Here is a 22383-nt window from a genome sequence, read left to right on the forward strand (position 1 = left end):
GAACAGATGCTCGGCCCCGTTCGAAATTAGAGAAACGCAGATTTAAAAAGAGACGATGGGGCATCCCGGGTGGCTCAGTGGTTAGCGCCGCCTTCAGCTCAGGGCCTGATTCTGGAGACCCGGGATCGAGTCCCAAGTCGGGCTCCCTGCACGGGGCCTGCTTCTCCCTCTGCCTGTGTCTCTGCCTCTCTGTGTGTGTGTCTCTCATGAATAAATAAATAAAATATTTTAAAAATAAATAAAAAGAGACGACAGCCCTTCGGAGGCACGACCGCCATCACAGTGGGATCCTAGCGTCTGGTGGGGTGAGCTGGGGTCTGGGGTGACCCCGAGGCCCGGGGGACACGGGCACTGCAGTGAGCCGTGGTGGGGGAGCCGCTGGGCCCTCCTTGCGCCCCCCGTGGCCGGCAGGTGCCCCCCAACACGTGTCCGGCCGGGGGGGCAGAGGCGCGCGGGGACCAGCCACGCTCCAGGCGCTGACAGGCTTTCGGCGCCGCAGGCTCACATCTACTCCCTGGGGGCCACGCTGAAGGCCGCCCTCGAGTATGTGACGGAGCCCGAGCCCGAGCCCCGGCTGAGCCGAGACCTGGAGGAGCTGCTGAGCCAGATGCAGGCGGAGGACCCCAGGGACCGGCCCGACCTCGAGGTAAACAGCGGGGGACCCTCCCCGCCTGCAACCCCGAGGCGGAGACCTGAGGGCCCCGCTCACACACGAGGCCCGCGCGTCTCTCCCCTGCGCGTCGCGGCTCTTCTGCGCCCAGGACTTGGTGCCACGTCGCCTTTCGCTTGAAGAAGAGCTTGACCCGTGGTTGCACACTCTTACTAGAAGAGGTTTGGCTCGTGATGCTCACGGGCTGGTTTTCTGTAATCGCAGGACACGATGCTTCCTTAGGCCGGAAAGCAGGCCGGGTGGGGGGCTGCGGGGGGCGGGCCTCCCAGGTGCGCCTCCCCGTCTGAGCCGCCCCCGCACCCTGCAGAGCATCATCGCGCTGTGTGAAGAGAAGATGCTCTTCACGTCTTCCTGCCGCCTCTGCCGGAGCCTGTCGGCCATCGGGAGGAGGGTGCTCTCCATCGAGTCCTTCGGAGCATTTCAAGGTAAGCAGGTGCACATGTGCTTGCACATGCACACAGAGATGGCCATGCACACACGTACCCGCTCACATACGTGCGTGTGCACAAACCGTAGCCCAGATCAGACACGCAGGTCCACACCGTTGCAAACGCCCACTCACGTGCACATGTATGCACACAGGTCGCAGGTGCCCCACAGGACCCCACATGTTCGCACCCACTTGCTCACAGTCACAGAAACATACATGGAGGTGCAAAGTCATGCACGCCCGCTCTTACACAAGCATGCACACTTGTGCACAGACACAGCACTCCCCCACGCGTACAGACCCCTGGGCAAACACGCTCGCAGATTGACACAGACGCTCACCATCACTCTCAATCACCGTGTGCACACTCTGCAGACACCTGTGCCCCTGGGGGTGCAAACCCAGGTCATGTTGAGGAGTGAGCGAATCAGACCTCTCACCTCCGTCCTAGTCTGTGAGTGGTCGGTGCCTGGACATGGGGACATTTCACACACCCCGCGGGGTCTCCACGCGGGGTCTCCACGCGGTGTCCAGCAGACCCGTAGTTCTCCACTGTGGAAGCTGTTCTGCAGCATCTGGGACTTGCCCGGCTCTCGTGGGACCCTGGCTCCGTCTCGAGTCACGTTTTGAACAAATGCCGGCGTCCGCTCTGCCCTGTGCCTGCAGCAGGGAGCCTAGAGGCCCTCGGGGGAGGTGCGCAGAGCCTCTGGGGGCGGCAGGGCCCTCCGCACGCCGCCCCGGGGACCACAGGCTTGAGGCTTGGCTGCAGCGGGGCGGCAGAGAGCAGTCACCACAGGAGGGGCTGCGGGCCACCAAGAGGGGCCGGTGTCTGCACGGAGACCCAGACAGTGTGGGGGAGATGGTGCGAGGGACGGGGCCGCAGCCAGACCCAGTGCCTTCCGTCGGGGGCATCGCCCGTGGACGTGTGGTGGAAGGGACACGCTGCTCGGGCGCCTGAGGAAGACCCGGGCGGCTGTGCAGGCGGGGAGGGCCCGGGAGCCTTTGGAGCCCCGGTAATTAGAATCCGCGGGGGTATGTGAGCAGGAGGCGGAAGGAGGCGGTCCTGGGCGGGTCCTGCGGGAGGCGTGGGGGACCCGGGGGGGGGGGGGGGGGGCCGGGAGCACAGAAGAGGCGCCCCCTCCCCCACTGGGAGGAGCCCCCGGGGAGGTCCCCGCAGCCACCACCTTGCTTCTGCCCAGATGTCAACGAGAGCGCCTGGCGCGGGAGACCTGCTGCGGGGAGCCTGGGGCCCAGGAAGCCGCCCGGGGGCCGTGCCGCCGACCCCGAGGGCCTGCCCCCGCGCCCTGCCCGCGAAGCCCACGGCCCCCCGGAGCCGCCCGCCAAGCCCCTCCTGTCAGCCCCGGTGAGGAACGGAGAGCGGCTGGCCAGCCTCATCCTGGACCCCCAGCGCCCTCTGGGGGACCTGGACAGGAGCCGCCTGAGGAAGGTGCAGACGTTTCCCAGGCTCCTGCCCGACGGCCCTGAGCCCAGCGCCCTCGGCCTGACCCTGGCCCCCTCCAGGCTCCAGCTGCCCGCCTCCGAGGTCTTCCCTCCAGACCCCAGGAGGGTCTTCCTCGACGGGAAGAGCGGCCTTTCCAGCTACACGACGCAGCCCCAGGCCAGGCTGTGGCCGGAGCGGGGCCCCGAGCCTCGACAGGGAGGAGCCACAGACGCCAGCACGGGGCACAGGGCAGCGGGGGCGCCGGGCCGCAGCCCTGCGGAGGAAAGCCCGCCGCCCCGATCCCGAGAGCCCGGAGACGCAGGCCGAGGGCCTTCCAGGGCCGGGGGGCCTCCGGACGGAGCGGGGGAGCCGGCGAGCGTCGCCGCGGAGCAGGTGGGTGACGGGCCGTGGGCAGCCCGGGGCCGCTGCCGTCCCGCGAGGAGCTCAGCCTCCCGCTCAGTCACCGACCAGCTTCGGGCGAGCTGCCGGGGCCCGCAGGGCGCCTGAGCACAGCCTGGTGCCCCGCGCTCGGAGCCCCTGCTGCAGCCTCCCTGAAGGTGGGGCGTCCCCGAGGCCCGCGGGCCCGAGGCCTCACCTGGCTCCGGCCGCAGGCAGCACCCCGTGCGTCCCTTGGAGGAGGCACTCCACCTCTTTGGGGTTCATGTTCTTGCCGGGAGCAGCTCCCCAGGAGGAGCCCCTGACCTCTGGGCCTGTCCCCCACCCCGGCCCTCAGGGGCTGCAGCGGCTTCCTCTGCGATTGTGTGAGGACTCGGGACCTGGGTGCCGCAGTCAGTTGAGCGTCTGACTTGATCCAAGCTCCAGCCCCGCACTGGGCTTCACCCTAGACGTGGGGCCTATGCCCCATGGAGCGGGGAGCCCGACCCGGCTGCACCCTACGCCCCGGGATCATGACCTGAGTCGAACCCAGAGTCAGATGCTTGACCGACTGAGCCACCCAAGCCCCCCAAAGACACAGTTACTTTAAAACAAATGTGTACCCTGAAGATCCCAGTGCACTGACAGGTCCCGCCGCACACACGTGTGTCCACACCTCAGCTCACGCGGTCTCCACTGCCCCCTGGATCCACCCACCCGACCTCCAGCCACCAAGGCCGGAAAACCTCACACACCCCAGCCCTGGACTGGGCCCACCTTCCCATGCCCAGCAGCCTCAGACAGCCACCTGCCAGGTGGTAAACTGAGGCATGGAGTGGGCATGCCCTCCGTTGGAGGGTGGGCGCCCATGAGGGGCAGCGTGGACTGGGAGCCCAGGCACGGTCTTAACCAGCAGGTTCCCCTGCCCAGAGGCCTCATGGGACCAGGGCCCATCCAGAGCCTGCTGCAAGCACCTCCCGCTTTCCAAGCAGGCTGCCCCGCATGTGGGAGGTCTGGGCAGGGCGCCCCCCAAACATGGGCCGCCGGCCATGCTGGCAGCAGCTAGGAGAGCAGGGCGGCTGCACCCCGGGGCATGGACGGGGCCCAGGGGGCAGACGCTGCCTCTGGAACCTTCCCTAAAGGGTGGTGGCTGCGGCCCTAGCCCCACCTTCCAGCTGAGCGCATCCTTCTGACCCGGGGACATTCCCGTGTGTGGCGGGGACAGTGGGGCTAGAGTACAACTCACGGCACAGAATCTGCTGTCCCCGCCGTCAGGCACCCGGCCCCGCGTCACCCAGCACGTTCCCTGCGGTGCAGCCCCCCACCCCCACCCCCACCCCAGGCTGAGGCTCTGTCCCGGCCCCCTGGCGCCCCCCGCGCCCCTGTCTCTGGGAAAGCGACCCCGCAGGGACCTCGTGCAGGTGGCATCATGCAGCGCGCATCCTTCCGCGTCTGGCTTCTCTCAGCCTCGTGCCCTCGGGGCGCGTCTACACCTCCTCTCGCGGCTGAGAGACGCTGCATTTGGCCGGAGCCGCTGTGCTCCTCCGTCTGTCCGTCTGTCCGTCTGTGCGGGACACGCAGGGGCCTTGCTGGTCAAGGCTGGGCTGCGTGGGAGGCACATCCCACCCTCACTTGAAGGGGTTCCCGCCTGTCACTGGCCCAGCGGCCTGGGCCCAGCCGAGCCCCCGGCCCCTTCTCCCTAAGATGCGACCTCCCCCCACAGGGCGTCTCCCTGCAGGACCTCCTGTGCCAGCTGGGCCGGCCCTTCAAGGAGTATGAGCTCTGGGCGCTGTCCCACGCGTGTCTCACTGCCCTGCGCACACACAGCGAGCACCCAGGTGACGCCCCGTCTGTGGTTCCGTTCAGCTGCCCCCAGCATGTGGCCCAGGCCCAGGACCTAGGGCAGCACATGGCCCCATGTGGGCCACGGGGACACCCAGGGGCCAGGTGGCTGTGTCCCCACTGGGGCCGGGGGTGCCCTAGAGATGTCGGGGGGCAGCAGAGGGGCGATGGCCCTGCTCTAAAGTGAGGGGGCGTGGACGGCCGCAGCCCCTCGGCAGGTGTGACGCTGTCCCCCAGGAGGCAAACTGGGCCAGGCTTGCGGCTCCCCGAAGCTCGACCCTCCTGGACAGTGTGACTGGCCGATGGCCCCTGGATACAAGCAGGACCTGGGGACGGACAATGCGGAGAAATGCTGGTTCCCCCAGTGATTCCAGCTGCCCTGACCCTCACCTTCTCTTGCAGCCTACCTGTGCCTGGACTCCGTGCTGGTGGCCGAGGACGGGGCCGTGCTCTTCAGCCCACCCCCTGCCAACGGTGCGTACACGGGAGCCCCCCGACCTGCACCCCGCCACCGCACCCAAGGCTGAAAGGTGAACTCAGAACCTGGGCTTTTCTCTTATAGGCACTTATGACACATTTTTTCTGGCTCCTGAGGTTGCAGAGAAGGAACTGGTGACTGAGAAGGTAACGGGGCCGTCCCTTCCCTTCCTGCAGCCTCTGGCCCTCACATCCTCGGGGAGCCCCCCTTCTGCCCAAGGAGTGGGGCTGGGGGAAGAGGCAGGGGCCCGGCCCGGGCACAGGGCAGCAGGTGCATCCAGAGTCCTGGCAGCGCCCACCCAGCAGGTGCCTCCCCAGGGGGGACGGGCAGTGGCTCTGGGGGCATCGGCCCCACATGGGCAGGATTGTGCATGGACACTCTGGGCAGTCCTGGCCTGAGAGCCCAGGACCAAACGTGCAGGAATATTTACCAGGCACCTGCCAAGCACAGGCTTTATTAAAGATTAAACGGTACGAACGTACGGGGCGCCTGGCTGCCCCAGTCAGTAGAGGGCGCGACTCCTCATCGCAGGGTGGTGGATTCAAGCCCCACACTGGGCATGGAGCTTACTTTAAAAAATAATAATAATAATAATAAATCAAATTGTACAAACTTGAAAATTAGGTAAACTATATTCAAAACTGAGGTGAACTCCACTTCCCCGCTCCTCCAACGTACATCTCAAAACCCCAGATCCCTCAAACAAGCACGAGAGGTCTGAAGGGTAGAGCGCAGAAGGCAGCCGGGCCGGGGCCTCAGGCCCGAGGAAGGCACAGGAGGGAAGGCCGTGCTCCCTCTCTCTACCTCATACACGGAGACACAGAGGCCGTGCTCTCAAGCCGGAGGACGTGGCAAGGGAAGGAGTGGGCCCCCAGGCACCTCTGTCCATTAGGCCAGTGGGGACCCAGGGGGAGCCTGGACCCCCACCGCACCCCCAGCCCTGGCAGTAGCAAATGCCCCTCCCAGCCAGGTGCTGTTGGAGGAGGCCTCGTGGAGAGCTGGGGCTCCCACCACCTCGCAGCAGCCACAAGGCCACCCCCACCTCATGCTGGGAATGGAGGCAGGTGAGGAGCAGAAAGGATGCATGCCTGCCTCCCCAGCCAGAGGAGTATCCCCCAACCCCGTTCACAGTGAAGAAGAGACCCAGGTGTCCGATGGAGCCAAATACAGAACCTGGACTCTGCCCCCACCTGGCGATAATGAGATGGTGCCCCTCTTCCTGACGGTGCTGTCAGAGAAAGCCAGGAAAAACAGGTTAAACAAGACTGAGAGTCTTACAACATGAAAATGGCCAGGTTTCAACCAAAAACCACTTGCCACGCCAAGAACCAGGAAGATCTCAAACCAAATGAGAGAAAGACAATCAACAGATGCCAACATCGACGCCGAGACACCAAAGCAGGCCTAAGAGGGAAATTCATAGCACTAAATGCCTATGTGAGAAAAGAGGTAAAAGCTCAACTTAGTGATCTGGTTCTTGGAAAAGATGAATAAAATTTTTAAACTTACCAGCAAAACTGACCAAGAAAGAAAAACAAGACACAAATTATCAATATCAGGATGGCAAACGGATCCCCACAGACCATTTAGACATCTAAAGAATAATGCAGTGAAGGCCACAGACAACTCTATGCACATAAATTTAACAACTTAGATGAAATGGACCAACTCTTCAGAAAACAAAGTACCAGTTTCTTTCTTTCTTTTCTTTCTTTTTTTTTTTTTTTTAAGTACCAGTTTCTACGGCTACTGCTGGAAGTTCCAGCCACTACCATAATGCCAAAAAAAAAAAAAAAAAAAAAAGCAAGTAAAAAACATAAAGGCCAAGAAGAAGAAATTATACTGTTTGCAGAAGACATAACTGTCTATGTAGAAAATTCCAAGGAAGACCATGGGATTAGCGAGTGAGTTCAGAAAGCTCACAGGATATAAGATAAACGTTCAAAAATCAATTGTATTTCTGTATGTTAGCGATGAACATGCAGACCCCAAAATTTAAAATACAGTACAAAAAATATACATATACAGTGCATTTGCTCTCAGCATTGGCACCATCTTGGAAACCTTTGGGCCACGAACCAAGTGGAGGAAAAAGCAAATGCAGAGACCAAAGTGAAAAAGAAGAAAGAGGAGGCTGAGGTCCAAGTAAAGTGCAAGCTTGTGCACCCACAAGGCCACAGGAAAGAAAGGCCAGAGGCCAGGGACAGTGGTGCAAATTGTTGGACAGCCACACTTACCTTCTAGAATTTGTCTCAATGGCTCTAGAACATCCATCGCCATCTGATCACAGCCATTTCTTTTTTTTTTTTTTTTAAGATTTTATCCATTTACTCATGAGAGACACAGAGAGAGAGAGAGAGAGAGAGAGAGAGAGAGGCAGAGACACAGGCAGAGGGAGAAGCAGGCTCCCTGCGGGACTCCATGTGGGACTCGATCCCGGGACTCCAGGATCACGCCCTGGGCTGAAGGCAGCGCTAAACCACTGAGCCACCCAGGGGTCCCTGATCACAGCCACTTCTGAGAGATCCACCTTGTTCATACAAAAACAATCCCTTTGGTCCTTTGCCCCGGAACTGTGACATTTAGGACTAATTCTGTTCTCAGTTGCTGCTGATTTGTAACATGTACAATAAATCTCTTCTGTTGTCTTAGCTGAAGGAAAATTCAAAAATAAACATAAATCTAATTAAAATATAAAATGTAGGCTCAATTTAATGTATAGTGACTCAAACAATGAAATACTTACATGTAAATCTAACCAAGCATGCGCAGGACTTATGTCTTGAAAACTACAAAACGCTGATGAAAGAAATCAAAGAAAAATCTCTGCGATAAAGCTCCAGGCAAAGAGTTTTTAAACTTGACACCACAAGCAGTGTCCATAAATGTTTCCACGAAAGGAAAAGTGGGAAAAATTAACTGCACCAAAGTCAGAAACTGACCAAGTGAGATTTTATTCCACGTATGGAAGGCTGACTCAACAATGGGAAAGCCATTAATTCAGGATATCACGTCAATGGCCAAAGAAGACAAATTGTGTTCATGTCAACAGATGCTAAGCTATCGACAAAATCTGACACACATCAGGGTACAAACTCTCAGCAACCTACGAATGGAGAGGAACCTCCTCAACTTGATAAAGAACATCTACTAAAACCTACAGCTCACACAATTAATGGTGAGGAACTAGATTGGGAAAAACTCAAGCGTGTCCCTCTAACCACTGCAGCTTGACCTCATACTGGAAGTCCTAGGTAATGGAATAAGACAAGAAAAGAAAATGGGTACAGATTGAGAAGGAAGAAATAAAACTGCCTTTGTTCACAGTGACGTGATTGTCTATGTAGAAAATCCCAAAGAATCAACAAAAACCTCCTGGAACTAATAAGCGAGATTTTAGGATGGCAGGTTAATATGCAAAAGTCAGTTGCTTCACTGTTCACCAGCGGTGCACAACTGGCACCTGGGATTTAAAATACAATTCCATTTACATTCACACGTAAAAATCTAACAAAATACATATAAGATCCATAAGGGAAACTACAAAACTCTCTGATTAAAAAATCTAAATAAATTGAGAGATAGTCCATGTTCATGGATAGGAGGATTCAATCCCGTTAAGATATCAGTTCTTCCGAAGTTGACCCATAGATTGAATGCAACTCCAGTCGGAATCCCGGCAAGTTACTCACAGATGTGAACGATCTGGTTTTCGAGTCTGTATGGAGACTAAAGGGCCAGTAAAGAAGAAGAAGGAGAAGGGGAAGGGGAAGGAGAAAGGGAAGAAAGTCAGGAGACTGACGCTGCTCAAGTTTAAAACTTACTATAAAGCCAGTTGTTATCATGACTGTGTTGCTGGCAAAAGACAAATAAATGGAACAGAACAGAGAACTCAGAATTAGACCCACACAAATATAGTCCATGGTCTCAGCCAAGTTGCCAAGGCCGTTCCGTGGAAAAACAACAGTCTCTTTAACAAATGGCGCTGGAACAACCGAGTGCCCGCGTGCAAAACACGAAAACAAGACGGATCTTTATTTTTTTTTTAATTTATTTATTTATTTATGATAGTCACACAGAGAGAGAGAGAGAGAGGCAGAGACATAGGCAGAGGGAGAAGCAGGCTCCATGCAGGGAGCCCGATGCGGGACTCGATCCCGGGACTCCAGGATCACGCCCTGGGCCAAAGGCAGGCGCCGAACCGCTGCGCCACCCATGGATCCCAATAAGACGGATCTTAACAAAGACCTTGCACTGTTCACAAACGTTAACTCAAGATGGATCCTAGACCTAAATGCAACATGCAAACCATAAAGCCCCCAGAAGATACCAGAGGAGGAATCTGGCAGTAGCTTCTGGGCACGACACAAAAGCAGTCTGTGAAAGAGAGTCCGATGTGTAGGCCTCATTATAACCTCAAACCTCCAGTCTGCGAAAGACACTCTAAGGGAGTGAAAAGACAAGCCACGGATGGGAGAAAATATTTGCAGAACACACATCTGATGAAGCCCCTATATCCTAAATATACAAAGAGCTCTTATAAGTCAACAATTAACAAAACCAACCCAATTAAAAAGTGGGCAAAAGATCTGCACAGACCCTCACTGAACAAGATGGCAAGCGAGCATATGAAAGCCGTGCGACGTCATGTGGCTCGTGGGAATTGCAAACCAAAACAGGGAGACACCACTCCTTGCGATGAGGATGGCTCGACCGCAAATGCTGACCAGAGCCGGTGCCGGGTAGGACACGGCACAGCGGGAGCTCCTGGTCGCTGCTGGGGGGGCACAGCCCTTTTGGCAGCTGGGTCAGAAACTCAACACGTAGGTTCCCTGCAGCCCAGAAGCGCATTCCCAGGCACCCGTCCTGGAGAAATGAGTCGTAAATCTGCACAAAATCCTGCCCCGGATGATCACCGCCACTGCCTCCAGAACAGCCCAGACGTCTGCCCCCGGGGGCAAATGGTGGTAAAGCGAGCGTGGTCCCTGCGCACAGGGAGCCGGGGGTCGATAAGGCAGCAGCCTGGCTGGATCTCCGCGTATGCTGATCCCCAGAGGTCACCCGCTGTGCCCATTCATGCGAACGGCACAAAATCACGGAAACGCACCACAGATCCTAGTCACCGGGGATTAAGTGCCTGCGGTGAGGGCAGCGGGGCGCATCCCAAGGAGGGACACATCCTGTGTCGTCATCGTGTCGAGGCCAGCGTCCTGGTCGGTGTTGCCCAACGGTTTTGCGAGATGTGACTATTGTGGGGAACTGGGTACGGGGTACGCGGGTCCGTTTGTATCCTTTCCTACAGCTGTACGGGAATCTGTAATTATCTCAAAATAAAGGGTTACGTTTTCTAAAAACGTCAGTAAATGTGCACAGCAAACGGGGTCTGCAGGATGAGAGTGTCGTGCACGGATCTGCGCTCCAGGAGGGGCGCCGTGGGCTGCCCCCCGTGCCCAGTGCGGGCGTGTGGACTGTTCACCCCGGAGACGGGCACACGCAGAAACCAGGGCTGCGCAGACCTCACGGCGTGAGGAGGAAGCGTTGGTGGTGAAGCGTGCCGTGTCCGGTGCCGACCCGCCACCTCCAGCAGCCGCCGCCCGTGGCGAGACAGCCGCCCCCCACCCCCGCCCCGCAGTGAACCGATCGCAGCCTTCCACTTGCGCTTCTGTCTTGGGTTAAACGGAAACACCCGGCGGCAGGCGTGGGGGCCGCGTGTCGGCCGCAGGTGGACTCAGGTCCAAGCGCCGAGTCAAATGCACAAGCATGTCGGGGACGATCCCCAGGCTCCGTGGAACGTACTAGGTATCCCGCCCCTCTCGTCCACGGTGTGCACCCGCCCTGCACACGGGGCACTTAGAACAAAGTCCCGTGTGGACGTAGAGGCGGGCACTTCTGCTCAGGAGCCCGGTCGACCACTTCACAGCACGCGCTGGCTCGGGGCCCCGGGACGCGGCCTCCACTACCCCCCCCAGGTCAGTGAAAGTGGGAGGGTCCTGCAGGGGCCCCGGGGTCGTGGCTGCGAGTGACCCCAGGGTGTTTGGCGACGAGTACATTCCCAGGCCACAGGCCCCTGGGGGACCTGCCTGCGGGTCCAGCTGGGTGTCTGCAATCCGAGGGGGGGTCCCCACGGAGCGGCTGCCCTGCTGGGGCCCTGGGGGCCCTGGGGGGGTGCTGAGCAGGGCTGGGCTCTTCCCCACCAGGCTTCCGTGTACTGCGTGGCCGCGGTGCTGTGGACGGCCGCCAAGTTCAGCGTCCCCCGAGACCACAAGCTGGCCCTGCCCCGCAGGCTCAAGACCCTCCTCTTGGACATGGCCAGACGCAGTGCCCAGGAGCGGCCGTGCCCAGCTGAGGCCATCAAGGTAACGTGCCACAGGCAGGACCCCAGCTCCCGGTCCAGGGCCCGGGCGGTGGCCGACGGGGTGCACAGGTGCCTGACTCCAGGACACGTGGGCATTGCGCGGGGAGGGCCGTGGGTTCGTTTGCGGACAGGTGGCCGACAGCATCTGACACCCGGTTGTCTCCGGGGAGTTCGGCCGGCCGGCGTGGGGACGGGGTGTTCTCCCCAACAGCCCAACCCCCCACGCCTCCTCCGGGTCCTCTGGGCCTCCCCTTCCCGCTGTGGTCTCTGCAGGCTGGGCAGGGGTCCGTGGGCCGGGTCCTGCCCCTCCCAGGAGAGCCCCCATCTGCCAGCAAGAGCTGCACCAGCCCAGGGGGTCCCGAGATTGTTCCCGAGATGAAGAGGCCGCAGGCGGCCACCTTCTGCAGGGGAGCCCTGTGCGGCCCCCTGTGCCCCCGGCCGCCCTGGCCGCTCCCCTGGCAGATGAAGGCAGCAGACGTCAGCCTCGATGCTGAAGCACTTTGCTCAGTGGCTACAGCAGGTGGACAGACGGGTGGACAGACCCCAGGGAAGGACCTTCCCTCCACTGCAGATCGGCATGGAGCCCGCTGGGAGTCTTCTGAGAATGAGGGTCTGGGGGGGTGCTGTGCCCACCGCCCCACAGATGCTGGGAGCCAGGGCCCCGTCCTTCTTGGCGATGGTGCTCCTGAGGCTGGGGGGTAGGACACAGATGCTCAAGGGCAGGGGACAGGTCACCCCCGTTACCGTAGACGCTCCCACATGGCGGGCTGGTGCCCCTCCACGTGCGGGTTATGGGGGTCACAGGGGGTGACCTAGGATCCCGGGGGGCCACGGGGGGCCCTGGGGGCTGGTGCCCGGCTGCGGCGTCGCAGAGCGCCTGCACACGAGGCCTGTCCCCCGCAGGTATGCAGCACCTACCTCCTGCAGCGAGGCATGGACAGCAGAAAGATCCTGGCCCACCTGCGGGCGTTGACCTGTAAGGTGAGATGGGGCCTCGCAGGTGGCGAACCCCCTTTACTCTGCCTTGGGGGCCCGGGGGGCAGGAGGATCTTCATTATATGCTGTTTTTTGCAAATACAGAGCGAGTTTAGGGGGGAGGTGGTCACTTCTTAGCCTCAGAGGGGCCCCCCCCCAGCCCGCGCCCCATCCTCTGCTGCTGGCCCGCGTGGGTGGGTGCCCTTCGGCCGCCACGGGGATGCGGACACATCCTGCCGGGCAACCCTTGGGGTGCTGGCGGGGTTCATAAATGCACCTGCCAGCCTCCTGGGCAAGCTGCCCCAGGCAGGGCCCTCGGACACTGGACTCGCACACACGCCCCCCTGCTCGGCTTGGGAGTCTGCGCCCCAGGTCACCCGGGGCCTCCACGGGGCCAGGAACCCAGAAAATCTTGCTGACTTGGGAAGCCGAGTGCCCCCGAGGGCACCCACGGGAAGGACGAGCCAGCCCGCCGTGTGAGCCGGTGCGGGCCGCAGCGTCCACCCTGCGCCTCGGGCCCTGCTGCCGCCCTGACCGGGCCGGCCCTGTCCCCTCCCAGGTTCCCCAGGAGGAAGAGACCATCGGCCTCCAGAACGCCGTCTCCCTGGTTGAGCTGCAGCCCAGCGCGGAGCCCACCCCAGGGCCCGGCTCAGGTGGGCCCCAGGTCCAGCCCCTCGCGCTCCGCTGCCCCCTCAGCCCTGGGGGTGCCCCAGGGCGTCCGGCGGCCTTGCCGTCCACTCCAGCCCTCGCCCCACCGCCGCCAGCCCCCGCGTCGCCAGCCACCACAGCAGGCCGGTGATCTCTCTCCGCTCTCGCCCCACCGCCACGTGCACATCCCGCCGACCGCCGCGTCCCCCCGGCCCCCCTCGGCTGCCGCCCCACCCCCGCTCAGGCCTCTGGAAGTCCCCTCAGAGACGCGCGGGGCCCGTGGGGGGCAGAGGCGGGGGCTCCACCAGGGCGTCGGCACCGGCGCTCACCCGCAGCTCGTCCCCAGGCTCTGTTGGGGTCAGCGGCCCCACCAGCCTGGAGGCCACGCAGGGGCCCGTGCCCGCTGCACCCCCCTGCCGCGAAGGGGCCGCGCTGCTGCCGGCCGCCCTCACCTCCGCAGCCTCACGCTTCAGGCCCATCGTGCTGGCATCCGACGCAGGTGGCGCCAGGTGAGCACCCCCACCCCGGAGCCTGCGGGGTCCCCGAGCCCCCCTCAGTGCCAATTGCTCTCTGTGCTCTCAGGGACGGGGCGGGCGACAGGAGGCAGGCCCCTGAGGCCCACGGAGCCGCCCCCAGCTGGACGACGCCTGAGCAGCCAGCACCGGGGCCTGGACCCCAGGGAGCAGCCCCAGAACCTCTCAGGGAGCCCGCGACGGACACGGCCCAGGGGAGCCCCTGCCCCGCACCCCCTGCCCTGGAGGGGGCCTCCCCGGCCAGGCCCGAGTCTGCCACGGCTGTCCCACCCCTGAAGCCACAGGCGCCTCCCACCGCAGAGCAGGGGCCGGACCGAGTCGCACCCGGAGCCCCAGGGTCCAATGCAGCCGGCCTCGACGCCCCCTGCCCGGCCCAGCCACCCAGGAGCAAGGCCACCGAGGGCCCAGGCCAGGAGCCTGCGGGTCCCCCGCCAGCCCCCCGGGACCCCTCCGCGGCCGAGGCCAGTCCAGACAGCCCCACACGCACCCGTGTCCCAGAGCAGGATGCGCAGGCCCCGGACGGTGGCCCCGAGCGGCCCCCGCCAGCAGACCGCAAGCCCGGCCCGCCCAGCCTGGACGCCTCGCCCCTCCCGAGGACAGCCTGCCCGTCGCTGCAGGAGGCCATGCGCCTCATCCAGGAGGAGTTTGCCTTCGACGGCTACCTGGACAACGGGCTGGAGGCTCTGATCATGGGTAGCGTGGGGGGCACGGGGTCCCCCAGAGAACCCCAGGGCCCGGGAGAGGCCACGAGGGGACCCAGTGCACTGGGGGAGGCTCGGCGCCAGCAGGGGCCCCGCTCGTCCATCTGCACCAGGAGCTCAGGGCAGAGCTGAGCCCCCGGGGGGGGGGGCAGGACAAGGGTCTCAGAGCCAGGACCCCCTTCCCCGCCCGCCCGTCAGCCGTGGGGAGCAGGGGACCCGAGGGGGGCTCGCCCACCGCGTAACTGGCCGCTACCGCCCCGCAAACCCAGGGGAATACATTTACGCCTTGAAAGACCTCACGTACGCCACGTTCTGCGGGGCCATCTCCGAGAAGTTCTGCGACCTCTACTGGGGGGAGAAGCTGCTGCAGAGCCTCTTCAGGGTGGTGAACGGGAGGACGTCCCCCTCCCACAAGTGAGTCCTGCTCAGGCCCCAGGCCTTCCGCACCCTGGGGTCCCTGCCGGGCGGGACGGCCCCGGGTCCACCCCCTCCCAGCCCCGCCGTGTCCCCACACACCCTCCTGTCGCCTGACGTCCAGCTCGTCCCCCTCCGCTCCCGGCACTGGCCGCCCTGGCCCCGGGGCCCTCTGGCTGGGCCTGAACCCACCCGAACCCCCGGGAGGACAGGGCAGGGGGCTCCCGGGGTGCGGGCAGCACACCTCCCCGCTCAGCTACCGGCTTGAAGAGGCCACGTGACAGGAGCCCCAGAGGAGGGTGACCCCAGGGAACTGCATCTGCCCCCTCACTGTCCAGGTCAGCGCGGGGGGACAGCTCCCGTCCTAACGGCAGAAGGTGGGGTGACAGTACAGTCGCAGGCCTCCCAGGGGGCTGTGGGGACCGAGGGAGGTGACCCGATGCCACAGCGACCACAGCAGGCGGGTGGGGCCCACGGTCACTTCACATGTGCTGTGAGAGCTGTGAGGGCGCCTGTGCACACACGTCGACGGAGCACTGGCAGGAGCACCCCACCCCGTCCCACGCTCCCCCCCGGACCCCCCTGCGCCCCACAAAGCAGCAAACGCCACAGTTCCCACAGCGTGAGCAGGGCCCTCCGGGGACCTCCAGAAACGGGTGCCCGGGAAGCCCCGTGCCAACACTGGGCCCCTTAACTCTGGAAGGAGGGTGTCGGGACAGCCTGGGGCCTGCGCTTGGGTGCCCTCGGAGGCCCCTAGCCCGGCGCCAAGTGTCCCCCCAGAAGGCAGTGCAGGGAAGCGGTGCGGTGGGGGGGCCGGGGGGCGCCTGCATTGTCCTCCCTTCTGATGCCAGAGCTCCCGAGGAGGAGGCCGGGTCACAGGCTGAGGCCGGCGAGGCCAGCGGGCCACTTGGCTGCTCGCTGTCCAGCAAAAGGCCGTCGCTGCGTGGAGCGGGTAAGACAGGAGCTGTGCGCGGCGGATCCACGCTGCCCCCTGCCTGTGACTGGGTCACTACGGCAGAGGCTTCCCTGCCCCTGCGGAGGCCCCAGCGCAGGCTCGTTCCCTGGGGGCTCCGTGCCGGGAGGGTCCCCACGTCAGCAGGTGGGCGGCAAGCCAGAGCGCAGGGCAGGGCTGGGCGGACACCTCGGCGTCCTGGGATCACGGGCGGCAGCGTGGTGACCGGGACGTCTTGGCACTTTTCCTGCAAACTTGTGCCATTTCAAGGCTCTGGGGCTGGTCGTCCTGCAACGTTAGCGCAGGACTCCGAGGTCACTGAAACCTTCGTAAGCTCACGGAATCCGGCCTGGGCGGTAGCGGCTTCGGGCACCAGGCCGCATGACCACGAGCACCCATGTGACGGCCACCGCAGCGGTGGCGAGGCAGGCGCCCTCCTCCCGCCCTCTCGCCCCGCACAGCCCCGGCAGGTGCAGAGCAGGGTGCCGGTGCCCAGTGAGCATCTCGGCCCCCCGGGCCCGCCTCCCCGTGCTCACCCTGCACAGGCCCTGGGGGCTCCTCTTGGGATGCCGGCCCCAGGGCAGCCTGCGTTGGGGAGGGGATCGGGGGCCTCCTGGGAAGCAGGACTGCACCCTGAACCCTCAGGACCCCGGGGGCCCCAGAGCAGCAGGCAGGGCCTCGCGTCTGCGGCTCAGCACGAGCAGCCTCTCCTGACGATCCGGGATGCGGTCGGCCCCGCGCGCTCGTGTTCCCAGTGGGGTCCTCCCGTCCTGTGCAGGGAAGGACAAACTGACCGCGGGGCGCCTGAGCCGAGCCCCCTGCCCGCCCCCATCGCTGTCCGACGTGGACGCCGACGAGCTCTCACGGGGTAACTTCGAGGTGGGATTCCGGCCTCAGAAGTCGGTCAAAGCCGAGCGGGAGCGGCAGCAGGAGGCGGGAGAGCACGGGCAGCCGGGCGGGGGACCGGGCCCCGAGGCGGTGACCCGGCTGGCCAGGCCCAAGGACGCCGGGCTGGCCGAGCTCCAGAGCTGCAGCCCCGGCTGGTGCAGCGCCTTCTACGAGGCCGACTGCTTCGGCGCCGACGTCTACAGCTACGTGAGGGAGCTGGCGAGGCAGAAGGCTGGCGGGGCCGGCGACGCGGACGCCCAGGGCCCGGTGAGTGTCGCCCGCGGCCCGCGGCTGGCGGTGCGGGGAGGGGCGTGGCGGCCGCAGGTCCCCCAGTGGTGAGCCCCGGCTGGCCTGGCCGCCACAGCTGGGTGCGGCCGTGTCCCCCACGGGGGCAGGTGGGCCGAGCCCCTCCTCCAGGCCGCCTCCGCAAACGGGGGGCAGCACGAGGTGTGAGAACAGCAGAGGTGCCAGGCCTGTGGGGTCTGTCCAGGTGGCACAAGGGGTCCTTTGGCCCGGCTGTCTGAGGCGGGCAGCATCCCCCCTGCGCCCCGCGGGTCAGCAGGGCCAGGTGGGCCTCACCCTTGAGAGCGGCCAGGCCGCCCCTGGGGAGGACACCCAGACCCCCAGCCCCGCGCCTGCGGAGCCAGCAGCTCGGACCCAGGCTGTAGCCCCTGCGCCCCCCAGCAGGGCCCACTCAGGCCTCGGGGCGCAGGCCTGGCCCCCGGGACAGCCACGGGCAGGGCCCCAGATGCTCGGGTTCCTGCCGCGCTCCGCCCACTCCCCCGGGTCCAGGGGCCTCCCCGGGTCACCTCCCGCCGCCGCGTGGCTGCCCACGCCCAAAGGACATCCGCGGCACGACCCGGGCCTGGCACGCGTGGGGATGGGGGCCGCACCGCCCCTTCCTCCTGGCCTCCTGCGCCCCCACGCGCCATGGCGGCCACGACACCCCGGGGCCTGGCGCGGAGGGCGACCCCGAAGCCCGGGGGCAGCCCCGAGTGGGCCCGTAGGGAAACTGAGGCTGCGAAGCGGACGGGGTTCGCACCGCGGGTGAGACGGGGCCGCAGCGCGTGGTGCGCCGGGGGCGGGACGGTCCTCCCCATGCTGGGCCGTCCGGGGGTCGCCGCGGGGCGCAGAGGGGGCGCCGGGGGGCGGGGCGGGGGCGGGCCGGGGGCGGGCCGGGGCGGGAGGGCCTTGGAGACCAGCGCATCCCGCTCAGAGTCGCGGACACGCACGCCCACGCCCAGGGCCGCGCGGGCGCCCACGGCGCTGTCCGGGGTGGGGGGGGGAGCCGACCCGACCTTACGGAGAAGCCCAGGGACCTCCGGGACCGCCACGGCCTGGGGACGCGGCCTTGAGTCCGGAAGGTGCGGGCGGGGGTCGTCGGCACCGCGGGCCCAGCGCCCGGCCTGCAGCGCCCGGAGGAGCCGAGGCGGCCCTGCACCCCCGGGTGTCCGGGCTCCGCAGGCCGCTCCGAGTAGGAGCGAGAACGTCCCGACCTGAGCGCTGCAGCCGCAGCCCTGGAAGAAATCACGCGTGGAAGCTCCGCGACACGGCACGCGGACACGGCTTCTCAGATGTGGCGCCCGGAGCGCAGGCACCGGAGGTACCAGCGGAGAAGGTGCGCGGCCAGGAGGCAGCTGTGCATCAGCGGCGGGAGCTCGCGCAGGCCCCAGGCCGCAGAGGGTCGGCCCCACGGCGCGGGGACCTCGGCCGTGCAGGGGCCACAGGGGCCGAACAGCCCCGCGCGCAATGAGGCTCCCAGCATCCCCGGTCCCCGCGGGAAAGCCCAGGACCACCTGGACGGCGCAGGCGGTGAGAGGGACTGCCAGCCCCCTCCAGCCCCCTCCAGCCTCCTCCAGCCCCCTCCAGCCCCCTCCAGCCTCCTCCAGCCCCCTCCAGCCCCCACCAGCCTCCTCCAGCCTCCCAGAGCCCCCTCAGGGGGGAAATGCGCGTGGCAGCATGCGGAGAAAGGAGGTGGCACCACCTCCCGGGAGCCTCCTCCAAGCCTACACCTGGATTTACCACGCAACTCAGCACATACCCCGGTCCCCCCAGTACCAGGCAGGGCTGCACCACACAGGCCCAGGTGCCCAGAGGGGGCGGGGACCCACGTGTCCCACACGGAGGGACAGACAGAGGAGCACAGCAGCTCCGGCCACACAGAGCAAATCTCAGCCACGAGAGGAAGTGCAGATGCGCCCCGAGGGCACAAGGCCGAGGGAGAGAAGCCGGACACGGAAGAACGCGCGCTGCACGATGCCACCTGCACGAGGTCCCCGCGAGGTCGCCTTCCCAGAAACAGGGGGCACCGGAGCACGGGGGCAGGAACAGAGCCTCAGCCTGGGGTGGGGGTGGGGGTGGGGGTGGGAGAGGCCTGGGGACCGGGCTGGGGTGGGGATTGGGGCTGCACCGCCGTGACCCAGGTGACCCAGCTGGGTGATGCCGCTGAACAGCACGATGAAAAACGGTAAATTGTACGTTCTATAGATTGTCACAAAAAACTTTTGAAAATGAAATGTAAAAGCCAGCTGAGAACGAGGTGCCTGGGTGGCCCAGTCCGTCAGGTATCCAACCCTTAGTTTCAGGTCAGGTCATGACCTCAGGGACCCAGCTTTGGCCCCTCCCCACTGTGCCACGTGCTCGCTCTTCCTCTCAAATAAATCAATTTTTTAAAAGATTTTATTTATTTATTCATGAGAGATACAGAGAGAGAGAAAGAGAGAGGCAGAGACACAGGCAGAGGGAGAAGCAGGCTCCATGCAGGGAGCTCGATGTGGGACTCGATCCTGGGTCTCCAGGATCACACCCTGGGCCAAAGGCAGGTACCAAACCACTGAGCAACCCTGGGATCCCGTAAATAAATCAATCTTTAAATAAAATAGTTGAGAACAAAATGGGGCAGACGACCAGCGGCCCTGGGGACGTGAAGCACAGGTCATCACAGTTGAGTCGAAGTGAACGCAGAAGACGCCGGGCGGCATCCCCGGGAGGTCCCTCTGCCGTCCCTTGGTCCGAGCCTGGGTGTTCGCACCGGCCTGTCACCTTGACCTCAGCTGGACCAGGACACGGGCCCCACTGACCCAGGAATGGGGATGATGGTGGCACCGGGGGCCATGCCCCAAGTCACAAAGAACGTGGCCTCTCGGAGGCCCCAACAGCTTCATCCTCGCAGTTGTGGGGAAGGGGGACACCCAGAGTCCAGGTGTGGCCTCCAGCGCCCCAGGTCGTCCTCATCATCCTCTGACATCACAGGTCACGCCCACCGACCTCGGTCACACCATGTGGGGACCGCAGAGGGTGGCTCTGGTGCGTGTGAGTGCCCATCAGCTGGTGGGCCCTGTCGCCCATCCCTGGCTCCCCCCGGCAGCCCCAGGCAGGGACACACACCCACCGGGGACCCCGGGCCCCGTCACCATGCTCCCACAGGTCTTGAAAGGGCCTCGCGGACCAGAGCAGGACAGGAGGTGCCGGCGGCCACGACCCCGAGGTGGACGAGCTTCCCTGGGCCTCGGGCTCCGAAACCAAGGCTCGGCCCCACGGGTGCTCTGGGGCGGCCCCCGAGGCACAGTCTGGGGGAGACAGGCCGTGCGAGAGGCGCTGCAGAGTGACCTCAGTGACCTTGTTTTCCTTTTCATTCCCGCTCACCTGGGAAGACGTCTCTCCTGGAACCGGAATGCAGACAGGTGAGCTTCCTGCGCCCCACGCGTCGTGGGCGGGCCGGACGGGGCGGCCGTCGTTGCGCGTTCCTCTCAGAACCCGCTGCATCTGCCTCGGAAGGGATGGACTGGACACGCGTTCACACTCGCTGCCCACACAGGGCGAGTGTGGGGCAGGCCCGGGCGTGGCGTGGGCAGCACGGCTGAGGGCATCGACAGGAGCGTGAGCGGCCGGGCCCGGGGCCCCTGCGTGAGTGTGGGCTGGGTGCCCGCGGCCCCTGCGGCCCCGGGCTGTCAGGCTTTGTTGTCGGCGTTCGGTGCTGATTCCCGTTCAGCCTTTCCTCTCCTTGTCTACGCGTTCCCACTTTCCGGCTTCCTTCCAATGGGTTGTCCTGGTCCGGGCCGCCCTCAGGTCCTGCACCAGGAGCCGCGTGTGCTCCGGGCCTCGAATCCACACTCACTCCTATGACCCCAGAGAACCCTTGGCTGGCTTAGGCCCGGAAGCCTGCCCGCCCGTGCCCCCGAGTGTACCTAGGCCTGGCCAGTCCGTGTCGGGCCTGCGGCCACTGTGCAGCCCCCAACATCTAGGAATTTTAGTTCACTAGACTTAGTTTTAAAATCAGTCAAAAAGGTCCTTTCCGAAAAACCAGTCTGTAGTTCTGTGGGGTGAGAAGTGTGGCCCACAAACTTCATACCTAACTTCATAAACGGAAGTTTCCAAGATGCCGGGACTTGGAGCCCCACTCGGGCAGGAAGCGGGTGCGTGCCATCGGTCCAGGCCCGTACCTGGACAGGTGCGAGGGGCCGACGGGGCTGGAGGGGGCTGTGTGCAGGCTGTCCCCCAAGGGCGCTCTCCGCATGGCGGTCCTGAGCCGCGCAAAAGGAGGGCTCCCCACCCAGGGCTCCAGGCCGTCCCCTGCTTTGGGCTTTAGGGGTCGTCAGCCGGGGTCCCCGTGTCTTCAGGAAGCCGGATCACAGAGAAGTGTGTGTGGACAGGACGGCAGAGACCCCGGGGGGTCAAGCCAGACCCTGGGGGTGGGGTGGGGCGGGGGGCGAGTCCCTGTGAGCACAGTGCTGCGGGGCCGCTGCGGGGACCGCTGTGTCAGGCCTCGTGCCACCCGGCAGCCTGTCGGCGGTGACCTCACAGGCCGGATCCGTGCCATCCACCGGCCACGTGCGGCTGAGCTCTCGAGGTGCAGCCCACAGACCCAGGAACTGACGTTTTTGTGTCCTTTCTGTACGAGAGACGCCACATGCGGCCAGTGGCTCCCCGCTGCAGGCGCGCAGGTCCTGCGCACCCGGTTCTGCCCACGTACCCCGGGGGTCAGTCCCGCGCCGACCCTGGCAGCTAGCCGCTGGGGCCTCCAGCCCACTCGGGACACCATGACCTCCTCGTCCCGCGGTTGGAAAACGACCCAGAGGCCTGGGACCTGATTTCACGTGGCAGAGGGAGGAGGTGGTCGGTCTGTGCCGTGTCCCCCCACAGCAGGCACGGCCCCGCCCCGCAGCACCCCAGTAGCACCTGCTCCCCGCTGTTCAAACAGCCGCACGAGGAACCACCTTTCGGGTAAAACCACCAGATATTCAAACATTTAAATACAACACCACCTGCATTTTCAATCTCACAAGCCGCACAGAAGTAGGTGTTACCAACAAAGCGAAGTCCCTCGCGGCAGTTGGACAGGTGAGGGGGAGCTCATTCGGGGTGCCGCTGATCCCCGGGCCCGGAGGAAGGCCACAGTGTATCCGGCTTTAGGTGGAGGCTCCGGGCGGTGTGGCCGCGTCAGGGCCCCGGGGCCGGCCGGGAGGAGAGGTGCCAGGCCACCCTGACCGCTCCGCAGCCCCGGGCCCCGGGGTGGGGACATGGAGCCAGGCTGCACCTGTCCCGAGAGGGTTCTGGTCGTTGCTACCACTGGCTGCCTGAGCCGGCCCTGCCCGGGGCTTTCCTGTGACACAAGAACCCTGACCCGTGCCTGTGGGGAGGACAGAGCAAGGGGCACCACGCGGCCAGGCCCGCTTGGGGGT

The 22383-nt window shown here is 64.3% G+C and overlaps 1 protein-coding gene across 1 annotated transcript in view; it reads left to right on the forward strand.

Annotated features, from left to right (window-relative positions):
* The window catches only part of KNDC1 (kinase non-catalytic C-lobe domain containing 1), a 51541-nt gene that overhangs the window by 16359 nt on the left and 12799 nt on the right, over nt 1–22383 (forward strand). Inside the window, exons 4-18 of the mRNA XM_025467724.3 lie at nt 500–646; nt 978–1095; nt 2300–2934; nt 4640–4754; nt 5161–5232; nt 5321–5382; nt 11434–11592; nt 12495–12572; nt 13126–13219; nt 13561–13723; nt 13797–14440; nt 14718–14862; nt 15714–15814; nt 16593–16969; nt 20356–20385. Of these exons, the coding sequence (XP_025323509.1) occupies nt 500–646; nt 978–1095; nt 2300–2934; nt 4640–4754; nt 5161–5232; nt 5321–5382; nt 11434–11592; nt 12495–12572; nt 13126–13219; nt 13561–13723; nt 13797–14440; nt 14718–14862; nt 15714–15814; nt 16593–16969; nt 20356–20385 (2940 nt within the window). The remainder of the gene's footprint in view (nt 1–499; nt 647–977; nt 1096–2299; nt 2935–4639; nt 4755–5160; nt 5233–5320; nt 5383–11433; nt 11593–12494; nt 12573–13125; nt 13220–13560; nt 13724–13796; nt 14441–14717; nt 14863–15713; nt 15815–16592; nt 16970–20355; nt 20386–22383) is intronic.

This window comes from Canis lupus, chromosome 28, assembly GCF_003254725.2.
Source record: "Canis lupus dingo isolate Sandy chromosome 28, ASM325472v2, whole genome shotgun sequence".
Lineage (NCBI taxonomy): Eukaryota > Metazoa > Chordata > Mammalia > Carnivora > Canidae > Canis > Canis lupus.